Source organism: Cornus florida, unplaced genomic scaffold (genome assembly GCF_030987335.1).
Source record: "Cornus florida cultivar Cherokee Brave unplaced genomic scaffold, ASM3098733v1 CherokeeBrave_3.0.0_Hap2_Chr04, whole genome shotgun sequence".
Classification (NCBI taxonomy): Eukaryota; Viridiplantae; Streptophyta; class Magnoliopsida; order Cornales; family Cornaceae; genus Cornus; species Cornus florida.
In genome coordinates this window covers 15,013,400-15,024,805 of record NW_026775574.1, presented here as the reverse complement: position 1 = coordinate 15,024,805, position 11,406 = coordinate 15,013,400, and the positions used below count along the sequence as shown (strand labels likewise).

Below are 11,406 nucleotides of genomic sequence, written 5' to 3'. Positions count from 1 at the left end.
AAGGGCGTCTCCCCATTCAAGTGATCAAGGTTGTCTTCCATTGTTAATGTGGAAGGCTTGGTTAGTGTTCTTATTTTGTTCTCATCTATTGATTTATCTTTATGCACACATTAGGGTTCCATCACAAAGCCTCACCCTTGAGCCCCAAGTGACTTACTAGCTACTACAAACTAATCACTAAATTTTTTTCCTAAAAAATAAGAGAAAAACTTTGCTAGTTGAAATTTTTTTCCTAAAAAATAAGAGAAAAACTTTGCTAGTTGGACTAGAAGTAAAGAAGAACATACATATATGCATGCATGTAATGTGTGTGTGTGTCGTATATTTTTTTAGATTAACCTCGAGTATAAGAGGCTTCGTCCCAATTAATCCCTAAGGATCCAGGAAGGGCGTCTCCCCATTTTAAGTTGGGTAAGTTGTGAAGTATGACTGTGGAGGCGTAGCCTCAAAAGAAATTTATTCGCACTCAGTGAGAGTTGAATTACCAGGCGAAGTTTGTCACTGGCCAACCCATTGGGATCATTCGTGCTGAACATTGTTTGACCTAAGAAGTTTATTTTGGCAAAATGCAATCAAGCACATGGTGTGTGTGTGTGTGTGTGTGTGTATTGCAACATAAGAAGAAAGTAAAAGCAAGAAAGGGGTAACACCATCATCACAACTTTAAAGGTTGGCTGGTGATTGAGAAGTCTAGAAAGTTTATTCCCAAGTGAGGATTAAACTAACAGCTGCCTAATTTCAATTAGTTCGGTAAACATTTATAGTCTTCCATGGCAGAAGATAAGTTTTAATCTCAAATCTAGGGCACATAGCATCATAATGGTGTCACACGACTCAGTATTCCAGAAATAGACAACTAACACGTTTTGACTAATCTCAAGTTTTTGTCCTTATATGCTGAGAATTAATCCATAAACAAAGATTATTATAAAATGGTTTTATGATGCGGTCCATCAAATGAGTTCAAAACCCTAGGCTTCTTACTAATTGCAATGTCCCGTCACCACATTCCAACAATGTCTTGATGTAAGAAATTATTAGATAGCTCCCAACTAGAAAAATTGAAACAAGATAGAAAATTTCATTTGGTCGTATTCGGGAACTGAGTGGAGTCATAGAGGATTACGACCCTCCCAGCATGGTGGGTCCCACTTGTTCAAATAGAAGAACTCTACAAAAATATAAACATTAATTTGGATTGAATTGAATGATCAAATAGCCTATGATACAAGACCATCTAATAATTTATTTTTCGTAATAATATATAATTCAAAGAAGATAGGGTTGGGATGGATGAAAATAACTTTCAGTGAAATAGTGTGCTATTTACTCTATTTTGAAATGAGTGATTCAGAATTAGCCACGTTATCCATGTTTGAAATGCATAATAAGAAAATATTGAGATGCACAGTAAAAAAATGTTGAGATATACTTTTACTTATAAAAATAGAGGAAATAAATCATTGTGTAATTGGAGGTGATCCTTGTCCGAGTTGGGAGCCCCACCATCGAGAACAATTTTCCAAAATTAAAAAGACCCACCTTCTCAAGTGCATGCACGGGCCACCTTATCCCACTACCATTGATGACATGCCGAGAAAAGATGAGGCAAAAGGGAGGCTAAAAGTGGGAATGGAATATATGGATGTGGGAGGAGATAGGATAGCCGAGGGACAATAAAGAATAGTTTGTGTTTTTTGAGGATGATTGTGATGATATGAAAATAAAAAACTTTGATGAGTTTTAAATATTAGTGTCCTTGTTTTTACGGAAGGATTTTGCTATGATCTTTAATTTCACTCTCATATCATACGCGATGTATTAATTAGTTCGTAATTATTTTTTAAAGGTTCGATATAATTGTACATTTCTATAAATAAACCATTCGGTCTGTTTAGATATTATCCATTCTAAACACTCTCCTATGAATACTCATAATTTTTTTCAAAACACATTCACACAACTAAAAAATGTCTACACATATAATTCTCTACAACTTCTCTCCTCAGGTGAAGTCGAATGTCAAAATGAAGCAGTTCTTAAACTTGTTTCTATCTTCAATTTCAAAACATCAAAATACTGAATTGAAAACTCGGCTGGAGTGGTCTTGGAGTCTAAATTAATTTTTTAATTACTAGAACTATGTGGGTGTCATTAAGCTCAAGCATGTTATTCTCTACACTATATAACTAATACTACTTTGACAATAACTAACACTGTTTTGAGTCTTGACAAACAGTACTTAAACATTATTATTAATAGCTCTCTAATCTATACAAGTTCAGTCCTATCCTTTCATAGCTGGCAACAAATGTGGGCCAACCCCATTTAGGTTCTCTCAAGGCTGACTTATTTTTAATCTGTAAATTGTTGCTTACATTCAAACTTCTATTGACCACCTCATTAACAAATAATTTGAAGTCTAATTTGGTCCCAGTGATGTGCATAAACTATAGATATATATACATATATAATAAACTTACATAGGGATCTTTAATCATTGATGATGACAATGACGATGAACACGATGATTATGCATATTTGATATAAAATAGGAAGAAGAAAAAAACGTTCATAGATCCAATCACTATCAACAAACTTGTAGAGTAATTTGGGGGAAAAAATAATAATACTAAAAATGACTAGTCCATGACTTTTATTATTAAGGTTATAAATGAATCTAATTGTTTATAAATAATTCGGACTCGACTCGTTCAAGACTCATTCGATAAGTAAAGAGTCGAGTTCGAGTTCGTTTTTTAAGTTTTTTTAATAAACGAATCGATTCCAAACAGTATTGAACTCATCTCGTGCAGACTCGTTTATGATACTAAACAAAAATTCTTATAGAGTTCATATATAGTCATGAATTGTAGGCTCGGCCTTGTTTATATTTGTTTTTATTTTTTAATTTTTATGTAATGATTTATTAAACGGGCTTAGCGAGTTTGAAAACAAATTGAACCGTTTTCGAACATTAGTTTAATTTTTTTTTCTTTTTTTTTAAATGACCCGAGCTAGAACTTTTTAAAATTGTGATGAGCCTGAGCAGAACTCATCTTTTTTCGTTCGTCACAATCTCGAGCTGGGCCTATAATAAAAGAGTATGAGCAACCTAAAACTCGGCTTGTTTTTGACCGTGCTGTCACTACAAGGCCCGAAAAGAATTTGATGTATATAACCTTATTTTTGCATTTGGAGAATGGAGGTCCCCAATGGAATTTGGAAGCCTAAAGAATTAAGATGAAAAGAAAAAAGAAAAAAGAAAAAAGAAAAAAGAAAAAAAGAAACTGAAGTCTTTCCCACCTCATTTGACTTTAAAGGACACTCAATGAAAAGAAAGGAAAAGGCTAGGATAGCTTTCTATAACAGAGAGTCAATGGGACATAAAGAGTATTAAAAAAAACCCCCAACACATACTCTCTTGTACACACAGATTGCATAACTCCAAATGGAACATAACATACCCTCATTCAATGAGTGTAGCTTTTCCTTTGGCTCTCTTCTAAGGTAACCCAGGCCCCCACTTTTTCCCCTTTGAATATTTCCACCACCATCAAAACCTCCTCCCTTCATAAAACCCAAACCCTCCCCCTCTCTCTCTCTGCAATAACTAGAGTTTCCACTGATATCAGAAACAGAAAACACTCTCTATCTCTCTCTCTCATGCACACACACACACACACACGCACGCACGCACACACATCTTTTTACTCTCACACTACTGTGTTTCTCTTTCAATTAAGTGATGGAAGATACACAAGAGTCCAATACTAACAGGAAATGCACTCCAAAGACGAGGAGTTTCAGAGAGAGAGCCAACCCTCCTCACAACTATCAATATCACCACCAACTATTGCACTACTCAAATGGGATTGGGTTTTTTAACCACCAAAACCAATACCAAGCTTACCCAGCTCTCCTTCCTCTGCCTCCAATCATTCCTCTCCAACTCACTGTGACTCCACCCCTCCCTCAAAACCAGACCTTCAGGCCAAAAACCAATTTGCAGAAACCTCCATGGAAGCACACAAACCCTCCTCTTGCCACCTCTTCGGATATTCAGCTCCCAAATCCAGCAGTTTTACCAGGTAACATACTCTATTGAAACCCATTTCTTTTCTTTGCTATTTTTCACATATTTATTTGTGTGTGTGTGTGTGTGTTTTTTTTCCGTGTAAGTGCGTTTATTCAAGTTTATATTAGGGATTGGACAGATTGCTTGTTTTATATTCATTGTGCCCACCTATCAAAGTTTGAATCTTTGAAGTGAAGTAGAGACTTGAGCTTTTTAGGATCGTCACAATGAAGTTTTATTTATTGATTATATATTTATTTCCTTTAATTTCTTACTCTTTTTTGGGGGGTAAAAAAATGACTTTTTTGATGTCTAGTGTTATAGTAGATCTCAAGTGAGAGTTGATGATTTCCAATATTGAACTCTTGCTAATACCCTTTTTAAGAATATCAAGATTTTTTTTTTTTTTTAATAAGAATCTCAAGATTGTTATGTTCTTGCTTCTGTAGATGTTAGGCATTATACCACTTTTAGTTCATTAGAACTACATTAGCATCCTAAGCTAGGTGGAGATAAATTTTTGTTACTTATTCTGTTTCAATATCTAATGATTTCTCATATTGTACTCTTGCTAATACCATTTTTAAGAATCTCAAATTTGTTATGTTCTTGCTTCTGTAGAAGTATTATTATTATTATTTGGGTAAACTGCTTCTGTACCACTTTTAGTTCATTAGAACTAGAATCCTAAGCTAGGTGGAGATCAAATGAATTGTTGGTGACTTATTCTGTTTCAATATCTAAGCAGCTTCAGAGAGGATTCAATTGAAAACCAACCCTCCCTTAAGGGGAAAAGATGAAAGGAGGGTCACAAGTGCCACACCACCATCAATATTAGTGGTGGCAAGAAGGCCAGATTGTGGCGGCGTGGAAGGACCAGTTATCGCTCTCCTTGCCAATCATTTTCTAGTCCAATTTGATCCGTCCCAGCGAATTTTCCATTATGATGTTGAAATCTCTCCACATCCTTCCAAGGAAATTGCTCGAACAATTAAGCAAAAACTGTTGGAGAGCAACTTGGTTGAGCTTTCCGGTGCTCTTCCAGCCTACGATGGCCGGAAGAATCTTTATAGCCCTGTTGAATTCCAAAATGATAGGCTCGAAATCTTTATTAGCCTCCCAATCCAATCTAGCAAGCCAGTATTACCATCCGGAGACACCATCCACTCGGAAGAAAAGCCTCAACAACTTAAGCTCTTTCGGGTAAACATCAAACTTGTATCGAAGTTTGATGGGAAGGAATTAAGTAGCTATTTGAGTAAGGAGGTGGATGATGGGATACCCCTTCCTCAGGACTATCTCCATGCTTTGGATGTTGTTTTGCGCGAGAGCCCCACAGAGAAGTGCATACCAGTGGGGCGATCACTATATTCGAGCTCAATGGGAGGGACTAAAGATATTGGAGGTGGAGCTATTGGTTTGAGAGGGTTTTTTCAAAGTCTTAGACCAACTCAACAAGGTCTTGCTCTCAATGTGGATTTCTCTGTGACCGCGTTCCATGAGAGCATTGGTGTTATCCACTACTTGCAAAAGCGTCTTGAGTTTTTGCGCGATCTTTCCCAAAAGAAAACAAGAGGTTTGACAGGTGATGAAAAGAGGGAAGTGGAGAGGGCGTTGAAGAACATCAGGGTCTTTGTTTGCCATAGAGAAACTGTCCAGAGATATCGAGTTTATAGCTTAACTGATGAAGCTACAGATGATCTCTGGTTTCCGGACAGAGATGGAAAGAATTTGAGGCTGGTGAACTACTTCAGGGATCACTATAATTATGATATACAATTCAGGAACTTGCCATGCTTGCAGATTAGTAGGAGCAAACCATGCTACCTTCCTATGGAGCTTTGTGTGATTTGTGAAGGACAGAAGTTTCTTGGGAAGCTCTCAGATGATCAGACAGCGAGGATACTAAAGATGGGTTGCCAAAGACCAAGAGAGCGAAAGGCGATTATTGATGAAGTCATGACCGGACCAGTTGGACCAACAAGGTAGTCACTGAATTTACAAAATACTTGAACTCACTAATATTGCTTGAGCTTCCCTTTTTAAATGTTTCCAAGTGTTTGAAGTTTTCCCCATTTACAGTGGCATTCAGGAAAGAGAATTCAACCTCCATGTTTCAAAGGAAATGACGCGATTAAATGGGAGAATTCTTCAACCGCCAAAGCTTAAGCTTGGCAATGGTGGGCATGTAAGAAATCTAACTCCTTCCCGTCAAGACCGCCAATGGAACCTTCTGGACAGCCATGTCTTTGAAGGGACTCGAATTGAGAGATGGGCACTAATAAGTTTTGGCGGCACCATTGACCAGAAGTCTGACATTCCAAGATTCATAAAGCAGCTATCTCAAAGGTGCCAGCAGTTGGGCATTTTTCTCAACAATAACACGATTATTAGCCCCCAGTTTGAACCAATGCAGGTGCTCAACAATGCAACTCTTTTGGAATCAAAGCTGAAGAAAATCCACAGAGCTGCATTCAACAAACTCCAACTGATTATATGTGTAATGGAGAGGAAACACAAAGGGTATGCGGATTTGAAGCGAATTGCTGAGACAAGTGTTGGGGTTGTCAGCCAATGCTGTTTGTACCAAAATCTTGGCAAACTGAGCTCACAATTTCTTGCAAATTTGGCACTCAAAATCAATGCCAAAGTTGGTGGATGCACGGTTGCTTTATACAATTCGTTACCTGCTCAAATCCCACGCCTCTTTCGACATGATGAACCAGTGATCTTTATGGGAGCTGATGTAACCCATCCTCACCCACTAGATGATTTTAGCCCCTCTGTTGCTGCCGTGGTGGGAAGTGTAAATTGGCCAGCTGCAAACAAGTACGTTTCGAGAATGAGGTCCCAAACGCATAGGCAAGAGATCATTCATGATCTTAGTGCAATGGTGGGTGAAATTTTGGATGATTTCTATCTTGAGCAATCCAAACTCCCCAAGAGAATAATATTTTTCCGAGATGGGGTGAGTGAAACACAGTTCTACAAAGTGCTTCAAGAGGAGTTGCAAGCCATTAGGGTGGCTTGTTCAAGATTTCCAAATTACAAGCCTCCCATTACTTTTGCAGTAGTTCAGAAGAGGCACCACACAAGGTTGTTTGCAAACGAAAATGATCCATCTTCAAATCAGAACCAACTCTTCAACGAGAATGTACCACCAGGAACGGTTGTGGACACCGTGATCACTCACCCGAGGGAATTTGACTTCTATCTTTGCAGCCACTGGGGTGTGAAGGGAACAAGCCGGCCCACGCACTATCATGTTTTGTGGGATGAAAACCAGTTCACTTCTGATGAATTGCAGAAGCTGGTTTACAATCTCTGCTACACTTTCGTAAGGTGCACCAAGCCGGTTTCTTTGGTTCCACCGGCTTACTATGCCCACCTTGCTGCATACAGAGGCAGACTTTACCTCGAGAGATCAGATTCCACTTTTACAAGAAGTGCTCCTGCATTCTCCCGCGCAGCCCCTCCAAAGGCAACGCCTCTGCCAAAACTAAGTGAGAATGTTAAGAAGCTCATGTTTTACTGCTGATTTTTTCATGGAATTGCTCTTGTATATTCTTCCCCTCATCATAGATGTAGTCAAAGATCACTCATTTTGCAGAGCTAGCTATATATGCAGTTTCTTACCATCATATCCTCATTGACTAATAATAGATTGAATTGCTAATTGGTTCTGGCCATAATAGCTCATGCAAGTGTCTTTGAATGTAACAAGGAAATGACAATTAGTGCTAAACTTTTTATTGATGTCCATGTACTTCTTTTGAATGTTCCAACCAGATTCTGGAGCATCATCAGTATTAGGTATTGTTCCTCCAAGGATCGTAGTCCCAAGTAATTCCTGGCGAGCTCGAATATGACCAGATTTATAACTAAGTATCTCTTGTAAAATATAAGCAACACCTCCTCCAAAGAGGGCGGTTGAGAGTTTGAGGACCATTAGGAACATATTGTGGATATCGGGTAACTTGACAACTTCTCCGAGTAAAAGAACAATTTTGTTTTCAATACACCAATAGCAACCTTGATCAAACAACATGAAAGACCAAGTGTTGGAGGTGAAGAGTGAAGAGTGAAGAGTGAAGAGTGAAAGATGTGTCAAACTTTTGAATTAGTGTACAAAGTGACTTGTGTTGAGACTAAGTTATGCACAAGAGTAATTAAATCCTTTTAACCTAAAAGTAATCATCCCTACAAAAGTTCCAGACTTGGTACGCGTAGTTTATTTTTTCTCATTTTTCTTTGCTGAGATGAGAACCTTAGGCCTATCCTAATCCAATATCATATTGTCTTGTCATTTCGTGTTGGATGGATGAACAATCAACTTTTTCACGTAAGCTATGTTCGGTCACAATCCTCAACCGCTAAATAATGTGAGTTGACATAGTTTTTTTTTTGTCAAATGTTAAGTCATAATTATCCATCGTTAAAACATGTGAGCTCACATAGTGGAGTACTTAACATTCTTCTAAACTCAAAATGAGATGAACTAGCATAACAACATTTGTCTAGATGGCCGTGTAACACAGACATCACTAATATATTAGCACACACTTATTACTTTGTAATGATAAATTCATAATATTAACATGAGAGAATTAATGATATGAAGTTTGATGATCAGACTAATTTCATTGATATCAGTAGCAGGATTGACATTATCACGACGTTAACGGCCACTTATACAAAAGTTCTAGACTTGTTACACATAGTTTATATAAAATTAGTTGGAGTTATGCGACTCTCGGACTCAGTAAATATGCAAGTGTAAATATATAATTAATTACACATTTTTCTTAAGTTTCACGATCTTTTTTAACGGGTGTCGCTCTTATGGTTCGAGCGCGCTCTCATTTTCAGAATCCGCGCACGTTCTGACTTAAATTCTCACTATTTATAATTTAATTTTGTTGCTTTCACGCTCTCGCTTTTGAATTCACTTCTTCTTTCATTTTTATTTTATGTGATTTGCACGTACCTTGTATTATATATTAGTTTATTAAATATTTCCAGGCATGCAAAAGAGCATAAAGAATACAGTGTTCCACAGGGAAAAGGAAGGATATACTGTAAAGTGGTTTGAGGTACCCACAAAAGGGATGGTACACGAAGTCAGTGGCAGTGCCAGCACAATTGATCAATAACATATGGAGAGAGAAAGAGAGAGAGAGACTGAGAGCCAGGGAGATTAAATAAGAGCCAAGAAAAGGATGGGATTTGAGAGAGAAAGAGATTAAACGAGAGCCAAGAAAAGAGATGGGATTTGAAGTAGAGCCACTGAATTCTGACTTTCGTCTTCCCCTTTTGTCTCTTCAGCTTTCCCCATTCAGCTTTCTCTCTCCTTTCCTTTCCACTGTCCATCCCCACACTCTCTTCCTTCCACTACCCTTTTTAAGACACACTATTCTTCCATCCCTCTCCTCTCTCTCTTCTTCACTCTCCCTCTCTCTCTTCTCTCTCTCTCTCCTCCACAGGCTTTATCAAGACTATACATTTCTCTCTCTCATACTTTTTCTGTGCACCACCTTTAAGTACTGCACGGCTTGGGAAGGAACAGTAGGAGGTAGGGACCAGATGAGATTGGGACCCACCTCAGGAGGATGTAGCCCATCTGGAGACTCACATCTCTCCCAATTGTTCATTACACGTGTCAACAGCTCATAAGACATAGACCCACTGATCCACACGTGTCAGCCTCATGTCAACACTGATCCACACGTGTCAGCCTCATGTCAAATCCAATTCAATTCTAGTTCAGTAAAACAGCATTTGACAGTTTTTTGTGTTTACTAGCAACCAGGATCTCCTCCTCTGCAGAGAGATCTGGTTACATCACTAAATATAACACCATTAAAATAATAATATTATTAAATTCGATTTTTGTTACATAAGTGATAAATTTATAACATAAATTATATAATTTTTTACATTAGCCATGTAAAAGGATAGGACAGATACAGTCACACTGGTTGAAGACGACCATAATTTATTTACGCACTTCAAAAAACATCGTGATTCGCTTATCCTAGAGACCCTTGCCGAGGGCTTCCAAAAAAATTGATCATTGCCACTTTTTTATAGGATTATTTATTTATCGTGAATGTTATAAAATTTTAATTTCTAAATCCAAATACATCCATCCAAATTCAACTAATGATTTCTCAAGTACGCCGGTTCTTTCTAGATGAGAGATCTCATTTTAACTTTCTTTAAGCAATTAAGTTTACGTATTAAGTATAATTGATATATATTCCTAAATTTTTTTTTTTTTATTGACAAAAAAAACATAATTTCTCAAAACTATAATTTTCTTTTTAGATGAGAGATCTCATTCTAACTTTATTTAAGTTTACTTAATAGATATTAAGTATAATTGATCTATATTCGTGGAGATTAGTTTTTATTATCATTATTCTTTCATTTGTAATAAACACACGTATATCATTCACATACTCACTTTAACTCTTACCATCTATTTTTGAAGGTATCTTGCTCTTGATCATAATAATTAGTTATTATTGAATATATTTGTTTGTTGTCAAAAGAAAATTACAATATTCCTCAAAAAATTTAAAATTTTCAAAATACTGAATAATAAATTTATGGTAGATGTCTCGATAACCTAGTGGGTTAGTCTCTTCGGTAAATTTTGGAGTGCAGGTTTCGACTATCTGTATCTACTAATCTAACTTTTAATATTTCTGTCTTGAAAAAATAATAATAAATTTGTGTAAAATTTACCAGCACCATATGTGTGAGTGGTGACTAAGCGAACTTGATATTTTGACATTATCACCGTAAAAAAAAATGATTAAGAAAAGATTAAATTAGAGATTAAGAAATTTCAGACCTCCTATTACATATATTGTGCAAGTAGTATTGGGGTGTTTCTGCTTAAATTGTACAAGGTGAAATTCTCAAATACAATTCTCAGAGAGAAATCCCACTACTTATCACCAGCAGAACAAATACCCGGATTTGAATTAGAAAAAAAAAAAAAAAATTTGCAGTCCCCCGCCTTACCACTCGGTCATGCCGTCGACAGGGTGCCGACCATCACATGACATCCCCCATCACTTCACTTACAAAAATAAAATTCGATAACTAATTAATTCTACTCACAAATCATTATTCCTATTTGTGTAATATATATTAAAAAAAATCACAAGTCCATCTGTTAGTAAGGCCCATCAAAGTGGGAGATAGATCATATTTTTGTTGTATCTGATGTCCCATCCGTGTCCAGTCCAGCCCACTTTGTCTGGCTCATTCTGAGGGAGAATATATATTCACTGTATGTATTGTGGCATCATGATCAC

At 37.0% G+C, this 11,406-nt stretch overlaps 1 protein-coding gene across 1 annotated transcript; it reads left to right on the top strand.

Annotated features, from left to right (window-relative positions):
• Positions 1–2,863: 2,863 nt before the first annotated feature.
• LOC132302831 (protein argonaute 7) lies at positions 2,864–7,881 on the top strand. The gene is made up of 3 exons (XM_059799808.1): positions 2,864–4,091; positions 4,827–6,063; positions 6,161–7,881. Exons 1-3 carry the CDS (start codon positions 3,749–3,751, stop codon positions 7,614–7,616), a joined length of 3,036 nt encoding a protein of 1,011 aa, XP_059655791.1. The 5' UTR covers positions 2,864–3,748; the 3' UTR covers positions 7,617–7,881.
• The last annotated feature ends 3,525 nt before the right edge of the window (positions 7,882–11,406 follow it).

Coding starts and splice junctions, on each gene's coding strand:
- LOC132302831 (XM_059799808.1), top strand. CDS start 3,749: ATGGAAGATACACAAGAGTCCAATACTAACAGGAAATGCACTCCAAAG. Junction 4,092..4,826: donor AAATCCAGCAGTTTTACCAG/GTAACATACTCT, acceptor ATATCTAAGCAG/CTTCAGAGAGGATTCAATTG. Junction 6,064..6,160: donor GGACCAGTTGGACCAACAAG/GTAGTCACTGAA, acceptor CCCCATTTACAG/TGGCATTCAGGAAAGAGAAT.